Below are 20,200 nucleotides of genomic sequence, written 5' to 3' on the forward strand. Positions count from 1 at the left end.
GAAAAAGCTCTACGTTTCCCCCTGATAGGACAGATGGGAGAGAATGAAAAAAGGCAATAAGGGGTGGCTGGCCCGTGATTCAGGGGATTGTCGTCCTGGTCACCTGTGAGAATAGACCTTATGCCTGGGGACAAGTCATTTAACCGTTGTTAGCCCAAGGTTTCTTGTCTGTAAAATGGAGTAAGGGTCCAGCCTACCTGCTAGGTCAGTTATGAGGATCATATCAGCGTGGGAGAGAATGTTATAAACTAAAGTGTCGTACAGAGGTGTATACCATAGTCATTCACTGCTGCTGCTCCTTTGTGTTAAGGTGGACGCAGATGCTCTCTTCATTTTTAAAACATGCTTTCTTGGCCTCACTTCAAAAGCTTCGATCTGGCTTGATTTGAAAATCTACGCGCCAAGAGGTTAGGAGCCCACAGTGGTGTGCTTCCTGCTGTCTTCTTCTCTCGACTGGGAGGCAGTGGCCCGGAGCCCTGACGTGCAGAGCTCCGTGTGAATCTCGAGCTCCACACTGCCATCCACACATGTCCCCTGCCCCTCATCCCGCACGCTTGGCCGCTCACACAGCTCGCCTCCCTTGAACGTGTTCGGTGTTCCCAGAGAAACGAGGCACTATGAGTTGGGGCCTCCCCTGGCCAAATAATGTCACTGACCTCAGAGGTCAAGCAGTGCTATGTGGTAGGTGATGTTCAGTGAGAGGGTTTTGGGGTCGTGAAGCCACAGTTACTTAAAACACACGCAGTGACAGCCCGTTCATTACAAATAAGCTCCAGGTATGTTCTGAAGGGGGTGGTGCGTACCTGGGTCTTTTGGGTGATGTTTTTATAACTCTGCATTAAAACCAAAGACTAAGTTTAGGAGATGTGAAACTTGGCATTGAAGGGGGACTTCCTTACTGTTTTCTGCATGGTGTTCTCATCCATCCAGCATTTTAAAATACTTTGTTTTATAGTGTAATAGGCTCACCTGGGGGGATAAAACTAGAATATCTATTTTGAGTTTTTAAATTAATTTTTTAATGTTGATATATTTTTGAAAGAGACAGAATGTGAGCAGGGGAGAGGCAGAGAGAGAGGGAGACACAGAATCTGAAGCAGCCTCCAGGCTCCCACCTGCCTGCACAGAACCCGACGCAGGGCTCGAACCCATGAACTGTGAGGTCATGACCTGAACTGAAGTCGGATGCTTAACCGACTGAGCCACCCAGGTGCCCCTAGGATATCTGTTTAATTTGTACACCTTGCTTGTGTCATTTCAGGTCCTTTTCTTCTCTCTGTCTTTCAGTCTTTGAGTAGAAATTGATTTCCTGGTCTATATAAAGCCTTGTATACGGTGCCTCTGGGTAAATTTAAAAGGCAGTTACAGTGTATTCCTGTGTGTGAGTTTACAGGCTGGTCAACCTTAGCAGCAATGAGTTTGCGTACATTATACATACTGTCTTGTGGTCAGTGGCCCCCAGCAGGTTGGTTTGTTACGTTTGGTCTGAGGTTTCCTAACTAATTATAGTGATGACCTCAAGATAGCAAATGTTCTTTTACTGAGTGCCCAGCTCTGGTTTTCGAACTTCACATATACTAACATATATTAGCCCATCTGATTTTTATATTCGCCTGTTTTTGTTTTTGTTTTTTTAGTGTATTTATTTTGAGAGACAGCGTGAGTGTGAGGTGGGGAGGGGCAGAGAGTGAGAGAATCCCAAGTAGGCTTCTTGCTGTCAGCCCAGTGTGAGGCTCAGTCCCACAAATTGGGGGATCATGATCTGAGCCAAACCAAGAGTCAGATGCTTAGCCGACTGAGCCACCCAGGTGCCCTTCTGTTAGCCCTGTGATGTAGAGACTGTCATAAGCACCATTTTTTCAAAGAAGGTCTCAGCGTCTTCAAGGGGTTAAGTAACTGTCCAAAGTCACTTGACCACTCAAGGGGGAACCAGGCTTCCAGCTCACCCACTTTGGAACTGACGCCCACATGCCCTCCACGATTGCTCCTAACTGGGGTGACTTCTCTGGTGTGTTTTCACTGGTAATACTTAAAGTCTCCTAGCAGCCATGCTATTACAAGTAAGAGCTTTTATTCGGCAACAGAGGCATTCTGGTTTGTAAGTGTTTACGGTCACTACAGTGAGGAATTATTCTTCTGTGGCATTAGTTGTGTCGTTGTCTGTGAGCCATTAGTTGTCTGTCTGTGAGAATATTTGCTCCCCATCCCTCCTGACCCAGAGGAATCCCACAGTCAAACATTACTTATGCATCTTGGCAAACAATGTTTTTGCAGTTAAGGTTCCCACATTCCTAGTACACTTGCTTGTTGAAACCTTGCTTCGCTGAATTTTGCAGAAAATGGGGGGGAGGAGCAGATAAAGGCACCGTGGAGAACGAGCAGAGAAGGTAGGAGAGACCATCTATGTATCTCTTCTTCCCTGCCTCCTTCATGTGCTTAGGTTTTCATGCCCAAACTGAACCCCCCCCACCCCCCACCACTGCCCCACAGACGACTTCTCGACTCTTATTGTAACAGTTGTTGATTATGTTAGAATCATCACATGGAATTTGTCTTTGCTGTATTTCATAGAATTGAAAGACGTTAGATTCCAGGAGGATGTAACATTTTCTTTCAAAAAGCCCTGATGGGCAGCGCTTAGGATGGAGTTTTAATTGCATTTCGTGGTGATTTTTTCCTCAGGCTTTGAGTCAAAGCTAAGATCTGTAGGAAGCGACAGAATTACCACGAGAAGTCATTTCCGTTCCCTGCAGTGTGTTTTGAGGTCCTCCTAAAGACACGTGTCAGACCTTGCTTTAGATGTTTGGGTATAAGATGGGCTCCGGCACATCACCCACCCTGTAAAGACTGGACGTGGCTGGCATTTCAGCCCACACCCAAATGCTGGTGTCTGGGGCCTGGGCACAGGGACTGGCCAAGGTATGCACGTGAAGGAGAGGGGGCTGCAGATGTCTCCCTGCTCACTGAAAATCAGCTAATCCTTTCCATATAAAACCCTGGCATCTTTTTTTCCCCTTCTTTCTTTCTTTCCATGCCTAAGTTCAAGGACCCAGGGTCTGGAAGGAACAGGTTAGTGTTTATGCTGTTTTAATGCAGGTTCCTTGTGGCCTGTCTTCAGGGTACTTGGAAGGTAGATGAGGTGAGGGAGGCCTCGGCCCTCACCCATTGGGAAGGTGGGATGGAAAAAGGCGGAAGAAAAAGTGGAGATGAGGCCTCAGTCTGCCACTGGCGAGTAGTCTCGCTTTGTCTAAGGCACTAACTTCTGGAGCGCCCGTTTTCTGCGGTAAAACCTGATCACTTGGGAGCAGATGGTCTCTGAGGTCCCTTCCAAATCTGATTTTCCCGGGCTTTCGGTTCAGCCAGGGTTCTCGGTGTCCCAGCCGGAGAACAGGGGACTGAGCTCTTCACGGAGGTCCGTCCACTGAGGAAGCGCTCTGCCTGTGGTTTTTCAAACAGGGTCTCCCAGATCACTGTGGGTTCTTGCTGAGGTCGCAGCACCCGCCTCCACGAGCAGGGGTGAGGTGAGGTGAGCCAGCCGGGCGCTTGCTGGTGGACTTTGTTTTCATCTGTTTCTATAGTGGAATTACTTTTAAACCTTCTTGGACTTCAGGGGAGTCCTTTGCTTCAAAAGATCACTGAAAGCCTCTGCTTGGTAAGGATGAAAGAAATGAGCCCCGCTGTCTTGTGCCCTGGAAAACTCCAGCCCAGAAAGCTTGCATCCCAGTCACATGACGCCTTCTGGGCAGGAGGAGTAAGGAATGCGTGCAGTGTTTCCAGGTTATCAGTTCAAAAGGTTTTCCTTCCCAGCGCCCCCAGCTGTCACAGACTGAGTTTTAGTGGTGGCGAGAATTCCTTTCTGGCTGGGATCACAAACGTGAATGCTTCCCGAGGCCAAGCTGCTAAGTCAGTTAGCGAGGCTGGGAGCACATAAGGCAATAGGGAGGGGTGGGGACCTTGCAGAGCCCGGGACCACAGGGCCGACCTAAAGCCATCTTTTCTCTGCTCGGGGAATTCTTGCCACAGAACCGAGGACTCGCCTTTCGATGTTATGTTTGGAGAACAATTAGAAGTTTCCAAATTTTTAAAGCCCGGCGGAAGAGAAAAACCAAGTTGGCCAAATGCCTGAGTTCAGCCCGAGAGCCGCTGGTTTACAAACCTTGCTTCAGAGCAGCAGATGGCTCAGAGCCACCCATATATACACAAACGATTCTCATTGAGAAGGAGGTTTTTTTGCTTTATATAAATTAAAAAGGAGCTCCACTTACTCAGGTCCTTACCTTGTTTCTGGGATGATTATCATTAAATGTAAATTGGCAGCTTTTGTGCATAACAGAGCTGTGAACAAAACCACTCAGGATTAGGATTTATAACACAACATGGGTGGGGTTTTTTTTTTAAAGCTTATTTATTTATTTTGATAGAGCACAAGTTGGGGAGGGGCGAGGCAGAGGGCCGTGAATTCGCAAGCAGGCTCCGCGCTGTCAGCTCGAACTCACAAACTGTGAGATCATGAACATGGGTGTATTTTTTTTATTGCTCTTGTTCTCCTTTCAAGTAGACTCTTCTTCTAGGAAAGTAAAGTCATGGGAGACAGTCGTGCTTCCTGATTTCCAGGCTTGAAACGAATACACATCTTTCACACAGTGGTTTTCTGTTGATGCCACGTAGGGTTTGTCATAAGCAAGAACGCGTGGTCCTTATCTCCACCTTGTGTGGTGTCAATCAAATATGGATTGAAAACTGCAAAAATCCTCTTAAAAAGGTAAGAATTTGCTTCCCCCCCTTACTTATCTCTTCAGTCGAGTTGATAAAAGAGAAAAGAGAAAGTACAGGCTAAAAACAATGGTTTTAAAATAGCAACAACAAGGATCACAGAAGAAATCAGTGGCTGATAATGGAGTGGTACATATTACAAACATTTTCCTAGGAAGATAACACAGAGATGATGGTCTTCAGCCTTGGGTAAGATAGTCAGCTTCTGTGTTTTAACAACACATGCAGAAACTGAACTACAAAGAAATACATGCCTAGGTTTTCATTTATTTTTCACTCTGATTTTTTGGGAAAATAATCAGAAAAGCATAAAGCATAATATATAAATGCCAATATACAGGCCAGCAAAAAAGTGAATGCTAAGGTTTTGCTGTCTTGCCTTCAGATTTTTTTTTAAGATAAATGAAGCTTTTCAGATAAAGCTTCAGATAAATTCCGCTTATTTTACCTCCATTTTTTCCTGCAAGGCCAGTGCTCTCATAAAGTTACCAAGAACCCCTCCAGTGAATCTTTTCAGAGTTTTACTGTATGTATTGATAGCTTTACCTGTATATTGCAATATACACTTTTATAAAATATGCTACTGTTATTTTGTATATTTTGAAATATGTTTCAAATACATATGTTCACAAATGGTATCGTGTATCAATCTGCAGCCAGTTTTTCCTCAAACTTTTTTTGTTATTGTTTTTATCTTATTTATTTTTTAATGTTTATTTTTGAAAGAGAGAGAGAGAGACGAGTCGGAACGGGGGAGGGGCAGAGAGAGAGGGAGACACAGAATCCAAAGCAGCCTCCAGGCTCCGAACTGTTAGCACACAGCCCATCCTGGGGCTTGAATTCACAAACTGCAAGATCATGACCTGAGCTGAAGTTGGACGCTTAACTGACTGAGCCACCCGGGGCCCCTGTTTTTTATTTTAGAGAGAGTGAGGGTGGGGGAGAAGGGCAGGGGGGGAGAGAGAGAGAGAGAGAGAGAGAGAGAGAATGAATCTAAAACAGGGTCCCTGCCCAGTGTGGAACCTGATGCAGGGCGGGATCCCACAATCCCTGGGATCATGACCTGAGCCAAATTGAAGACTTGGGCACTCAACCGACTGAGTCACACAGGTGCCCTCAACTCTGTGTTTTTGATATTTATCCATATCAACTAGATCTGAATACAAACAGATCTAATTCATTTCTTTTAAGTGTTTTATGCTGTTTTATTGGATAATTGAAGCATAGTTTATTTTTATGATAATGGATAGTTCAATTATTTCTCCTTATTTAGTATCATAAATAATGCTACAGTGAATGCCCTTGGACTTGTCTCCTCGGGCACATGTATTGGGGGTTTCAGTGGAGTAATTTCCTAGAAGTGATATTGCTGAGTCATAGGATTTACGCATCATCAGCTTTATTTCGATATTGCCAGAGTGTTTTCCAACATGACTATGCGGTCTTACGCTCCCTTTCAGCCAAACTGGAGCTAGCTTTCTAAAACTCTGAGCACTTTCTATAGTTCAGAGAGTTTTCTGTTTCAAAATTTCACTTTATTCCCACCAGGAATCCTGTGTGTCTTTTCACCTGTATTTCCTCCACTTCTACAGGGTCATTGGTTTGGCTTCCTTAGAAAGAACAGAGCAAACATTAAAACTTTGGTTATTTATGCTCATTCAGAATAATGTGCACAGATTAAAGCAAAACTATGCTTTATTGGGGCACCTGGGTGGCTCAGTCGGTGAAGCGTCCGACTTTGGCTCAGGTCATGATCTCACTGTTCGTCAGTTCGAGCCCCACGTCAGGCTCTTTGCTGACAGCTTGGAGCCTAGAGCCTGCTTTGGATTCTGTGTCTCTCTCTCTAACTGCTCATCCCCCACTCATGCTTTGTCTGTCTGTCTCTCCAAAATGCATAAGTGTTAAAAAAAAAAAAAAAAAAAACATAACCAAAAACTATGCCAGGATGAGTTTTTCCCTTAATATAATTTTCACTCTCTTGCCTTCATTCTCACTGTTGGAATGAATAGAATTTCTTTTTTTTTTTTTTCACAAATAGTTTATTGTCAAGTTGGTTTCCATATAACACCCAGTGCTCATCCCCAAAAGTGCCCCTCTCTATGCCCATCCCCCCTCCCCCCCCACATCCATCAGTCCTAAGTTTTTGTCAGCATTCAAGAGTCTCTCATGGTTTGCCTCTCCCCCTTTCCCCCACCATTTCCCCCCTTCTTCTCCCCCATTGTCCTTCATTAAGTTCCTCCTAATCCTCCTATACGTGCATACACATGATATTTGTCCTTCTCTGCCTGACTTATTTCGCTCAGCATAACACCCTCAAGGTCCATCCATGTTGCTACACATGGCCCGATTTCATTGCTTCTCATTGCCATGTAGTATTCCATGGTATAGATAAACCACATCAGAATGAATAGAATTTCTGACCTTGTTGACATTCCATAGATCCTGAGAGGATTGTCTAAACACTGTGCACGGTTTCTTTTGAATGGAAATGAAAACAAAACAAACGTTGGCATCAGCATTAATTCATCTCCTTAAATTCCTTAAGGTTTTTTTTTTTCTTTAGACCTCCAGGTATCTAAATTTTCATTTTACTGTCCCAAAAACATAGATGTTACCACCATCTCCAAGGACACCTTCCTGAACTTGGAATTGTTGCTCTAGCTTGCAACTTGCTGAAACGTTTCTTCACTTCTAATTCCTTGTGTCTTGGAAGAAGACCGTCAGCCCCTGCCTGGAATAGTAGATGGATACAGGCTCAGTGTCCTTGTATAGTTGGGTTACATGCAAAATTGTATACATACTCCTTCCTTAAAAAAACAAAAAAACCTCCGAAGTTCTTAAATGGAAACAAAGTTGGACTGATGATGGACGGTGATGATGGGGCCCAAGGGAGTAGCCGGGGCCTTTCTGAGGACTCATCCTTAGTTTCTGCTCCGTGCTCGCATTTGGGTATCTTCGCTTTCCCAGTTTGATTCCCCTTCTACTAGAGAAAGGAACAGAAATCTGCATCAGTGCCTTCTGGCCCATTGTTTCTCTTTCCAGAAACACTGAGGTTAAATGTTAACTGTTGGGGAGGAGGGGCACCTGGGTGGCTCAGTCGGTTAAGCATCCAACTTCGGCTCAGGTCATGATCTCACAGTTCGTGTGTTCGAGCCCCGTGTTGGGCTCTGCACTGACAGCGTGGAGCCTGCTTGGGGACTCTTGTCTCTCCTTGCCCCTTCCCCCCTCAAAATCAATACATTTTTTAAAACCTTACAAAAAAAAAAAAAAAGAAAAGAAAAGAAACTTTCACACTTCCCATTACAGACCAGAAAAGGTCCAGAATGACCTTGCGCCAAGGACACAGGCATACGTTTTTGGCCCCTCTAAAAACTTTGCTGGGAGGCGCTGGTCTTACTGTGATGAGCCCCCTTGAGGAAATGCCACATGCTGTGAATATATGTTGTTATGATGTGACATTTATCTTGGGCGGACTTAGGTGAAACAGATGTAATTGGATTTATGTTCTGAACGAGGAGTCTGGCTATAGGGTGGGGACGGGGTCAGAGGGGCCCGGGGAAGCCGCAGGGGCGTCAGTGAGGACCGTCATGCAGTACTGCAGGTGTGTGAGGAAGCTGACTCGGGCTGACGGTCGTGACAGTGGAGAGGGAGAGATGGATGTGCTCGGAAAGCATGCAGGAGGCCAGTTCAGCTGCCCTGGGTGCTGTCTGGGGGCTGAGGGAGAGGACAACATCAAGGTCGAATGAGTTTCCTCAACTCTGGTTGTGCGCCTCTGGGATCTAACGAGGTACCTGTTATTTTCGTCACAGTTCTGTGGCAATTAGCGTAAAGTCAGTATTAGCGGAAGCCAGGGAGGGACAGCCTCATGTCGTGGGCTACATTGTGTGATGTTTGGAAAACGCCTACCAAATAGCTGCTACTTTTCCTCAAGGTAAGTAGCAGTCCTAACCAGCAGGCAAAAATGATAAGATTCCTGTAGTCACACTATACTTAGTGGGGGGAGGGGGATGAGGATTTTTGCTGAAACAAGAGTGTAAGGAGAAACTTCTTATACCCGTTTTCAAGAGGGACTGGCTTGTGCCTGGTGTTCAGATGTGCCAGCGTTCAAGGTAGTGGCTACTGCATGGAGATGCTAGAAAGTTTGTCGTGCCGCTGATGACATTGGCTAGAAGCACCCAGGAGAGTAGTCCTTCTCTAAGTGCTTCGTCACTGTTTTCACCCGCGGCTCCCAAGGAAAGTTTGTTCATGGGGGAACGGATAGGGCAGAGGGGCCGGGTTGTCAACATTTATGGCTCCATTTTAGATAAACATTGGTGTCTGAGGAGCTGGTGGCTTTGTTCATTGTCCTGTGGGCTGTCATCAGCAGACTCATGGTTGAGACTTCGAGTCTCGGAACCAGCTTCCTAAAAAGGAAAGCAGAAGCACCGCCACCAGCACCCAGTAACCATAGCGGGATCTAACCGAAATGCAAAGTCCGTCTTTAGGTTGTTCAGGGAAATGATCCCATTCTTTTGCTGGCATCCTCATATGAGGAATCGAAAGACATCATTAATCTTAACTATAATATAATCCAGGAAGCTCCTTGTTCCTCTCTGGCGACATTGATGATCAGCTGTCATCACACTGGCATGCGACCCAGAGCTTCTCCAGCAGTTGCCTTCATTAGATTGATGTTTGTCTTGCCTTTGGGGGGGATGGAGGGTTAGTGGAGAGGTTGGGGGTGGAGACAAATGAGTTGAAGAAAAGCAAAAAAACAAAAACAAAACTGTTTTTAAATGACTGGACATAATAAAAGGAACTGTCATCAGTGAGCCCTTTGGCCCCCAGCACAGAAATGCTGAGCTAAATTAACATGAATGACTGTCCTAATTTTAGGGTCTAATGTAACCAGTGAGGCTCCCTGTAAGACTTGTTCTCCGTGTGTGTTTGGAAGGGAGCCAGGGAAAAGGCTAATGAGACGGTAAGAGGCATGACTTCCCAGGATGCTCTGGGCAACACGTCAGCAGTTAACCAGGATCCCGTCACCATTTTATTTGAAAAGGACCGGTCGCATCATGATTCTCTCCGAGAACTGTACCCCTTGTTTCTCAGAAGCCCCCCTCAGGCTGGGATTCCTTTCTGGAATTGCTGTACCCATGTAAGCCCCTGATCTCCCCCTCCTCGAGACAGCCCCTCCTCCTAGCCGTCCGGGACTCACCTGGTTTCTGGAAGTGGGAACCGATGACCTCTACAGTCGGCTTGGACTCTGCCTGTGCTGGGATGGCTCGTGTGATGCCTGAGACTTTTTGTCCCATGCTCCTTGCCTGGCTTGAAGCACATTTCATTTCCTTGAATGTGATCTTTTTCTTTTAAAATTTTTTTTGATGTTATATTTATTTTTGAGACAGACACAGAGTGTGAGTGGGGGAGGGGCAGAGAGAGAGGGAGGGGCAGAGAGAGAGGGAGACGCAGAATCCGAAGCAGGCTCCAGGCTCTGAGCTGTCAGCACAGAGCCCGATGTGGGGCTCAAACCCACAAACTGTGAGATCATGACCTGAGCCGAAGTTGGACGCTTAATCGACCAAACTGTCCAGGCACCCCTCCTTAAATGGGATCTTGAAAGTTACTTAGAATGACCTCAAGCCGTCATTATTACACCAAGCTCTGTTAAGACACTTAGAATCCCTAGGAAATGGTTATTTTTTTTTCCTCTTTGTCTCCTTGAGGGTCTTTCTTTTTTGATGGCTGTCCTAATGGTTTCAGGTGCTGACAGCTGAAGTCTCCCATCCTCTGCAAGTGAGAGTCCATTTATTTGACTGGAATCAGAGTCTGCTGTGTTTTGCTTTGTTTTTTTAACCAGTTCTGTGCATTTCTATAATGCTCCACCTGCCTTCATCTGGGGGTCTCCCGGCTTGCCTAAAAGGCGGTTACTGCCTCTCGAATCCCTTGGAAACAGCTACGTGTTTGAGCCCGGGGCCTCTCGTGTGGCCATTCCAGCCATGTCAGCGTGGCCTCTCCTTTCAGCTTGTTTTGTTTATCCAGCAGCTCATTACTTAGGAGTAGCCTGTCAAAATAGGTTAAATATCCTTTGGGAAACATGGTCGCTCACTTCCTCGAGATACCAGAAATATGTCGAATACAGGGGGAGATGGGCTTGATAAGAAACGCGGGATCGACTTGCATCACCCAAAAATATTTTCCTGCTATTCTGGTTGAGTTTCTGCGCGCATCAATAAAGCCCAAGCAAACCTCCAGGCAATAAATTTCTGCAGCCGACGCATACAGACACCGAGGGAAGCAGGGAAAATGATTGCTGATGATTCGTTCTAACTACTTGACCTTCTGACCTCTTCTCTAGATATATGACCAAGATGGAACACTACAGCACTTTATTGATGGTGGGGAACCTAGTAAGTCGAGCTGGATGAGGTATATCCGATGTGCAAGGCACTGCGGAGAACAGAATCTAACAGTAGTTCAGTACAGGTAACGTATGTACCTTGATTTACCACTTGAATGGAGCTGAAGCCCTTTGGCTTGTGGGTACAAATTCAGGCTTGCCGCTGGTTCTCAAATACCCTGCAGAGTCCCCCAGAACCCCGTGAGGACCGGCACAAAATTTTTTGCTAGGTTTTTGGAATCTCCTTGGTTCTTGTAACAGTACTAGCCTGAGAATTTGGGAGTAAAGATGTTCATGGAAGGGCCTCTCTTACTCAGTGCATGTGATGAAATTGCCTGAACACCCACAGGTGCCTGAATGAGCTGGGAGAACCCGCCGATGTGGGGTGATGCCCCCCCCAACCGATGTGTGCATGGGCATGGATAGGAGTTGAGAGATTCAGCCCCGGATCCCATGCACACCCCTATCTTCAGACTTTCTCCCTTTGGAAACCGTGTCATTTGCACTCAGGCGTGGGAGACCGAGAACAAACTCTCAGCCTGCTCAAGGCTGCTTTTCCAAAACCGTTCAGCCCAGCGGCCATGGCTGAGCCAGAATAACCCATCCTGATCCCTCAAAAGGGTGCCGGAGCCTTTGGCTTTGGCCCTTGGACCATTCGAGGTCCGTTTCGGGTGATCAGGCAGTTCCAGAGTGTGGAGAAGCCCCGCTTTCCTGAGAAGTTTGGGCAAGGCCCAAAGGGTAATGAAGACAAGGGGGAGCTACCCTCATTTCCCAGAATCCCACAGGGAGACCTCTGGTGGTGGCGGGGTGGGGGTGGGGCGCAGAGAAGCAAGGTGGATTCCCAGATGTCTCGCCACATCCGCTTGGTGCACCTGTTGGTCAGGCATTTCCACTTAGTGCTAAAGAAGGCTGGAGTGGGGACGGGAGCACAAAAACAGATCACAGAGGGGGGGAAAAACCCTTTTCTCAAAATCCCTCGAAAACATGTGCCGTATAAATACATGACCTCAGTTATAAACAGCCATGTTCCCTTTAGAATCAGAAGCAACTGGTTAGCTTTATTAGGCACCACAGACACATCAAAGCAGAAGGTCCTGTACTCTGCAACTTGGCGCCTTGCCCGTGGCTATTTATTTTCTTTCTTTCTCCCTCTTTTTTTCTTTTTTAGTTTTTAAACATGAAGCTTAAAAAAAAAAAAAGGCTTTATCCCCCTCATAGGTTAAAGGCTGCACAAATCTGGCTGGCTCTCCGAAGGTCTCCAGTTCAAAGGGAATATATTTGGGCAGCACGTGACTCACTGCTATGGTTTCCGGGCCAGTTATATTTCATTAAATAATGGTTTCAATGAAACCGTGCATGACGGGATTTGGTTACACTGCAGTGTACGGGCATTGCTCACTTGACTGCAGCCGCCTTTCTGTCCTGAAGTTTTGATGAAACCCGGAGCTAGAAAATTAGTAAAGGTTGGGTTTGTCCCTCCAGCAAAAGATAGCCTTGCCGGTTCCGTAATGAGCCCCTGGGGAGGCAAACTCTGAACCTGGGGGAAACAAGAAACCCCTAAGAGGAAGGTGGGCAAGAGTTAAGTCAGTTACGTCTCTGTCAGTAGTAAGTGGATTTTACAGCTCCCCTTTCATGATGGCGCTTCACCTTCTAGAGCTCTCTGCTGATCTGTTTTCGATTACTTCGGATCTTTCTAAAATGAACTACAAAAACCCCATTTAAACAACTGGCCCCCATCACCAGTGGCCACGTCCAAGAGTAAGAAAATAGAAAAGTTGGACCCTGGAAAGCCAGCTTAATTTTTATTGTACACGAACGTCCTCTTCACAAAAAGTCAGCTGGTTTAGATTCATTCTGTTATGATTTGTAATATCTAAATGGAATTTTCTTCAAAGCGCCCTTGATTGATTGACCCTTCGCTGAACGTTTTGTTTTTATTTTGAGGCTGACAATAATGTTTGTTGGCATGAGCTCTGCTTCAACTGCGTTGGGACGCCATGAGGCTATCTTTATGAGTCATCCAACCACAATACTAAATACATGTCAGCAAAGGAAATATTATCTGAAAAGGGAAAAATCTCTTTGATGTGCTTCAACATGCAGAGATTTCTGCGAGTTTTGGAAGCTTTGCCCACTTGTAAGAACGGTGTACGCTTACACTCCCTCCCCCCACCACCCGCCTCCCTTTCGGCTTACCCTGTGCCTCAGAAGACCACCCATTGCTCGAAAACAGTTCTGTTCTTTCAGCAGCAAAGTGTGTCATTTGGTTTTTAGCACATTCATTTGCCGGGCGCTGTGTTTATATTAAGGGAAGCCAAACCGAGAGATGAAATGTTACAAGGGTGAAGTACAAAGTCGACTCAATTTTTCTCAAGTTAGGAGATGCCGGTGATTTATAGCTCGGCTCCAATTTTGATTTTTTTATGTAGCAGTGGAAAGAATTAATAAAACGCACAGGCTCTTGGAGACGCGGAGGGAGGCAGGGTAGCGAGGTCCACGCAACAGGCTGGAGTCTTTGTCATAGAATGTGGGGAAAAACATTCTGCTTAGTTAGCAGTGCCCTCATGAGACAGAATGGCAGCAAGTAAGGAAAATAACAAGATAAATGAAATTTTTGCAGCTGCAAGTAAAATATTGAGAATCTGCACTTTTTTTTATTGATCTTTATGATCCTATTGCCAAGAGCCACTTTGTGGTGACAAAATATGTTGACAAGTGCATATCTCACTGCCATGAAAAATGTGGTGAAGGATTCGCCTTGTGTCTGCAGTGTTATACAAGGGACCGATTGCCCTGCCACAGCCAACTCCTTACAGAAAGGCTAAATTTAAGGCCCACCAACCCCAAACACTTTTATCTTGAACTTGAGGCTCATGTTTATAGCAATTCTTCATTGAGGAAGCCAGTCACGGTCTTCTCTCTTTTTTTTTTTTTTTTTAAATCTGTGTTTCTTTCCAGTACCGAAGCTCTTATGAAAAATGTTCATTTCTTGGTACCTTCACTCTGTCATTTCAGAGGGTCCTCTTTGAGCCAGAGTAACGTGCTCCCCTTGTGTTTATTGAATATCCATACGTTTCCCCAGAAGAGGGGTTTTCTCTTCTCTTGTATCAAACTTGAGAAGACAGGCGATGGGGAAGATTGTTACTCTCCCCTGTCCTTAGTTCACAAAGCCACTTCATTTTATTACAGATTCCGGGACGCGCCATGCCAAGTTGCAAGAATACATGTAATGCTTTTCCTTCAAATAGGAAATCAATAATGTTAATTGATAGATGAAGGTGAGGCACCAGTGTCTACAGTTTGCCAAGAGATGGAATTTTCTCGTTAATCTGAGAAGGAATTTTTTTTTTTAATGAGCCTTTGGCTTTCTGCCAGCTCTTGGGCCCCATATGTGTCTCCTCAGCCAGAATGTTCTGTGGAGGGACATTGTGGAAATAAACTGTAAGGTGTTTATTATACGGGGTACAGGCTTTAATTGGTTGTTGGGAATGATAAGGTGGGTGCAGATTTTATTGCAAACAAACCGTTTAGATGGAGCTGGGCAGAACTTTTTCGGGGCGATAAAAATGTGGACGGGGGGCGGGGGCACCTGAATCCTGCCTATTACTAAGCTGGGTTTTCTTTTGTTTTGAATAGGTCGAATATATTCTACCGAGCCTGTATAGATATACCCAGGGGTACCGAGCTTCTGGTGTGGTACAATGACAGCTATACGTCTTTCTTTGGGATCCCCTTACAATGCATTGCCCAGGATGAAAACTGTAAGAATTTCTTTTAGCTCTGAATTCACATCTCGAAATATCTATTTGAAAGCTAACAATTTGAGTGTTGCTTGAGACTCCTGAAATCCAATTCGCTCTGATAACGTGATGCAAATGTGCGCGAGTCTGTTCCCTCCTTTTCTTCTCCCGCTCCTGTCCTTTGCTTTTTTTTTTTTTTACAGGGCATCTTGACTTACGCAAGCCAGTCCTTTCCTCACCTGTTGACAATTTCAAAGCCGTTGTCATAGTTTTAAGTAGTCACTGGTAGCAATATTGAGGCAGCTGGTATTTCTTTAAAAAAATTTAAAAATGTTTACTTAGAGAGAGAGAGAGAGACAAAGCGTGAGTAGGGGAGGGGCAGAGAGAGAGGGAGAGACAGAATCTGACAGCTCAGAGCCCTATGCAAGGCTCGAACTCACAGACCGGGCAATCACAACCTGAGCCGCATTCAGAGGCTTAACAGACTGAGACACCCAAGTGACCCCGAGGCAGCTGCTATTTATTGAGCACCTACTCTGTGTCTGGCCCTGTCCTCCCCACCACATGGGATTACGGATTACCAGAGCCGCACAAGATAGAACTCCAGCTCTGCAGGGATCCACAGTGTTGCCAGAGTCACATCAGAGGCAAAAATGAAATAATGGGAAAGCAGTGTTGTCTAATTAGGGGTAAAAGCCCTCCAGTCAACTGGGTATGCCAAGGAGTCACTGGAATGAGAAACAGTAGCAAAAATCATAGACACGTGACTGAGGAATTTGTCTTCCTAACTTCCCTAGTCTGAAATGAACTATGTAAGTTCTATCTTCATTACCACGGCAGTCATTATCTCTAAAATAATAATAATAATCTCATCTAAGCAAATGTAACCTTGGAAGTGATTTTTACCCAAAGTTTTACTTTTGTTTGCTCAATTCCTTGGGAAGTATTATAAGGTGATTTCCAGGATTTAGAACAGACTTAGGTAATGTCTTTTAGTGAGAAGCACTGCTTCACTGACCCCATTTTTTTCTTGGCACCAAAGTGATAACAGATAATTACAGTGAACTAACAATTTGGGATTCTCTAACAGAAAAACCAGCAGAGAGAACAGATGTATTGAAGAAACTTCAGTTTGGGGGAAAAAAGTGTTATTTTTCCTTTTCCACTTACTTTCTCTCTCTCTCTCTCTCTCTCTCACACACACACACACACACACACACACACACACACACACACAAGTTCATGTTACTCCTGATAAAAATGTTGATGGTCAGATATTTCTTTTCCACGTCTTTATTTTATTTGCAAAAAAATAAATAAATAAATAAAAAATAGAATCCTCAGGAAGCATATTGCCATCAACTTTCTCTTTCTACTTTACCCTAACCCCAAACCAGTCTCCAATCAAAAAATGAATCTTTGGACCTATAGTGCATTCCTTTTACTTCCCAAGTTTCCATTGGAAAGTTTCTTCTCTGCAGTGATACTGGTGTTTGAGGGAGTGTCTGTTTTTGTAGGAGAAAATCTCTGTTGGACATGGAGCGTGCGGTTGGTGTTTGAGGCAGAAATGGACAGGAGACCAGTACGTTCTGTCTTCCCAGAATGGCTCCGTGCCCCTGCTCTCCTAACCTAGACCAAAGTCCCTGTACAGAGAAACACCAGTATCCAGCCCCCCAGCCTTCTGATGTGGCTATGTCTCATGAACCTTGACGTAGCATCACCTTCAAGTAGGGAATTTGATCCCAAAGGCTTTCAGAAATGCTGTAAGGTCTACTGTTCCCTCCTTTACCACAACCCACTACAGACTCGGAAGATGTTGTAGTGTGTATGTTGAGGAATGTCTGATAATAAGCTTATTGAAGCCTAGAGTTCTAAAGTACGTAGGCACGTAGTCCAAGGATGTAGTCATTCATTGCTCAGGTATTTATTGAACACCTCTAGCAAGCTTGTGTCTTTGTAGGTGCTGCAAATACAGTAGCCAAAAAAGCAGACGGGAATTCCTGCCCTCCTGGCGCTTACATTCTAGTGGAGAGAGACAGAGGAATGAATGAGTGCATACATGGTTTGCCAGGTGCTACATTTTGTAGAGTGGCCAAAGCAAGGAAGGGATGAGGCATGCCAGGAGTTAGGCGTTGGGGTTTTGGGGAGTGAGAGGGGAAGACCCTGCTGGGAATGTGGCCTTTGGGGTGAGATTTGATGAGGGGCGGGATCAGCCACGTGTTTGTTATTTGGGAGAAGAATGTTCCAGGCGGCGAGATGAGAAGTGTTAAGGCCCCACGATGGGGCTGTCTCTGGCCTGTTGGAAGAGTACGTGGAAGTTAGCCCGGGTGTTGTGGAGGGAGCGAGGTGAGGAAACATTAACTCAGACGTGGGGCGGGGCAGGAGCGGGGACCCTGTGGGGCCCAGGAGGCCCCTGTCAGAAGCCTGGCTTTTCCTCTGTTCGAGGGCCAGGCGAAGGGTGCCGTGGCAGAGCTCCGAGCTGAAGAGTGAGATGTTCTGGCTGCAGTTGTAACAGGATTATGCTGGCTTCAGAGTGGAGACCAGACAGTAAGGGCTGAGGGTGGAGCAGGGAATCCAGTTCCAGGCTCTTGCAGGAATCCAGGGGAGGGAAGGGATGGTAGTCTGGGCCAGTATAGACACGGTAGAGGTGGTGAGAAGTGGTTGGATTCCAGATACGTTTTGAAAGGCAAGCCAACAGTACTTACGGACACACTGGATGCTGAGCGAGAGAGAAGGGGTCCAGGATAACTCTAAGGCTTTGGTCTGAGGAGTGAAGGATGGAATGGCCAGCTACCGAGTTATGAGTCAGAAATGGAAACCACCGTGGAATTACTTCTATTTGAATTTTTTAAAGCTTATTTCTTTATTTTGAGAGAGAGTGAGAGCGAGATAGAGAGCATGCATGTGTGCACGTGGGAGAGGGGCAGAGAGAGAGAGAGAGAGAGAGAGAGAGAGAGAATCCCAAGCAGGCTCCACGCTGGCAGCACAGAGCCTGACTCGGGGCTCACACTCATGAACCGTGAGATCATGACCTGAGCCGCAATCAAGAGTTGGATACTTAACCAGCTGGGTCACCCAGGCACCCCTAAGTTTTAAAAAAATGTTTTGAAGTTATTTACTTGTTTTGGTGAGAAATAGTGCACGTGGGCATGCAAGTGAGAGAGGGCAGAGAAAGAGATCCATGGAGTTACTTCGTAGGGAATGCATTTCGTACCCTTGATGCTATCTCTGAGGCGGGAATCACATGTTGGCAGCATGGCTTGTACCTCATGATGCTGAGACAGATGTTGGGATTGGGCTGGAAGGTTTTGGGATCTTGTGTGCCATTCACACCCACCGACAATGCGGATCTTAGAGCGTACCATCTGGTCTTCAGATTCATTGGCTCAGTGTCATCAGAAGGGTACTTTCTAGAAACACCGGATGCTTTGCTTTTTAATCCTTCTGTCTCCTGGAGTCTGACCGTGTAAAGCACTCTTGAGGTTGCTGCTTAGAGTACAACGTTAACTCCACGGCGATGTATGTTCAGTCATTTAGCACCTGAAATTCTTGGAAGAAATGACGATAGCAGCTTCAAGTGTGGTGGATTCAGTAGACAGATGAAGCACCTCTTTTGAGTGTTGAGTTCTGAGCTCAAAGTGAGGGTGGAGGGAAGCGTCAAGAAAAGTAAGTCATTGACTTAAACGCTCCACAGTGACAGTCCCCCTCCCCCCCAAGGGCATTATAGGAATTTTATTTCAGTTCCTGTCTAAGAGCCATATATCTGTCATGTGATTGGCCACCCCAGAAACCAGCAGAAAGCTTCATCAGATAGTGTGGGGGAGATATATGACCTTAACTCTAAGATGGATTCCCATTCCACATGATTCACCGAGAGAGCTGGGAATGCTTTATAATGAGGGTTCCTTATTCTGTGCAGAGAAAATACTCGGTGTGATTTAAAAGCACATATGTGTGAAAGGGTGCGGGCAGATAGTTTAACAGATAGCCTTCCGCAGCCCTGAGTAATTTAAATCATCTCAACTGGATTAGCAATTCTGAAACCATTTTTATCCTACTGAGCAAGCCACGGAACACATTCGGTGCCTTAAAAAGAAGCTTCTTGATACCAGACACTTATTTCACAAAATACCTCCACGGGGCCTCTTGCCCACAGCCATTACTAAATGCCCCCACTCCCCCGATGAATATTGAGAATTTTGTTGCCATTATTTGAAGGGATTAAACGCTGCAGCCAAATTTTTCTTGGTTAATGAAATTGAGACATGGCCCAAGACTTTGAAGGGAAATAGGATTTTACCTAGCAAATAATACTTATGAACCACTTTCATTTACTAAAATATCGTTTTCTTCCCGTGGTTCTTTCAACAATGAAAGTACACATTTCCTATTGAGCGGTGTGGTGGGTTCAGGCCTCAGTGACTGCCCCCCTCCGGGGACGAAGGCCGAGGGGCAGTGGGGCAGACGCAGGTGCCCAGACAAGCCATCGAGAGCCGCCTGGCTGCTCAAAGAGAAGGCACCGTTTCACGCAGGCATTTGGGTTCTGGAAGCAATTCCTGTGTTGTTTTCTTTGTAAGAAACCGTGGTTATGAATGTAATGGAGCTCCAAGCAGAGCACGGCTCCATCCACCCTCGGCTTTCCAGAAGAGCCCGAAGGAAAGCCTGTGTCGACAGATTGCATCCGCGAGCAGGAATGAGGCCCCCCAATGCTTGCAGTGGGGGATTAGCTCCTGCGGAGTGTAAAGACCAGAGTGTCGTACTCATTTCAGAGGAAATGAAAAAAAAAAAAAAAACAGGGAATCCATGTTAAACAAGTCTTCCTGCTGCTTTTTCGGTTTTGGGAAGAGAAGCCGAGGCAACAGAGAATCAGTGGTGGCGAGGGGCACTGGATGCACTGCCCCTCTCTGGCTTGCCTCTTTCCCTTGATTTTACAGAGCAGAAAACAAAATGGGCCGCCTCTGCCTCTACCCGGTACCCCCCTCACGCCACCCATAAGGAGGCGCTAGGCCCAGGCTCACCTTTCATCTGGAAACATGGACTAGCTTGTGTTCTCGTTGGTTCTAGCAGGGCCATCTGTGTGCCCAGCCCCGCGGGGAGCGTTGTGATGTGTAGGAGCTCAGAGCCTGTCCTCAAGTCTAGAAGAAAGCACTGGAGCACATAGCATGTAAACCAGATTCACCCCAGCAACCCGGTGACACGGCCACAGCTGTCAGCCTGAGCTCAGGGGGTTTGGGCTGCGCATTCAAGAAGTTGAGGGAAGTCCATGCTCCGGGCCCCTTGATGACCATATGAAGCTGGGATTTGACTC

At 46.0% G+C, this 20,200-nt stretch overlaps 1 protein-coding gene across 1 annotated transcript in view; it reads left to right on the forward strand.

Moving 5' to 3' along the window:
* PRDM6 (PR/SET domain 6) overlaps positions 1–20,200 on the forward strand; it is a 133,016-nt gene that overhangs the window by 86,640 nt on the left and 26,176 nt on the right. Inside the window, exons 6-7 of the mRNA XM_077752994.1 lie at positions 11,111–11,238; positions 14,789–14,913. Coding sequence (XP_077609120.1) covers positions 11,111–11,238; positions 14,789–14,913 — 253 coding nt within the window. The remainder of the gene's footprint in view (positions 1–11,110; positions 11,239–14,788; positions 14,914–20,200) is intronic.

Source organism: Crocuta crocuta, unplaced genomic scaffold (assembly GCF_008692635.1).
Source record: "Crocuta crocuta isolate KB4526 unplaced genomic scaffold, BGI_CrCroc_1.0 scaffold377, whole genome shotgun sequence".
NCBI classification, from domain to species: Eukaryota; Metazoa; Chordata; class Mammalia; order Carnivora; family Hyaenidae; genus Crocuta; species Crocuta crocuta.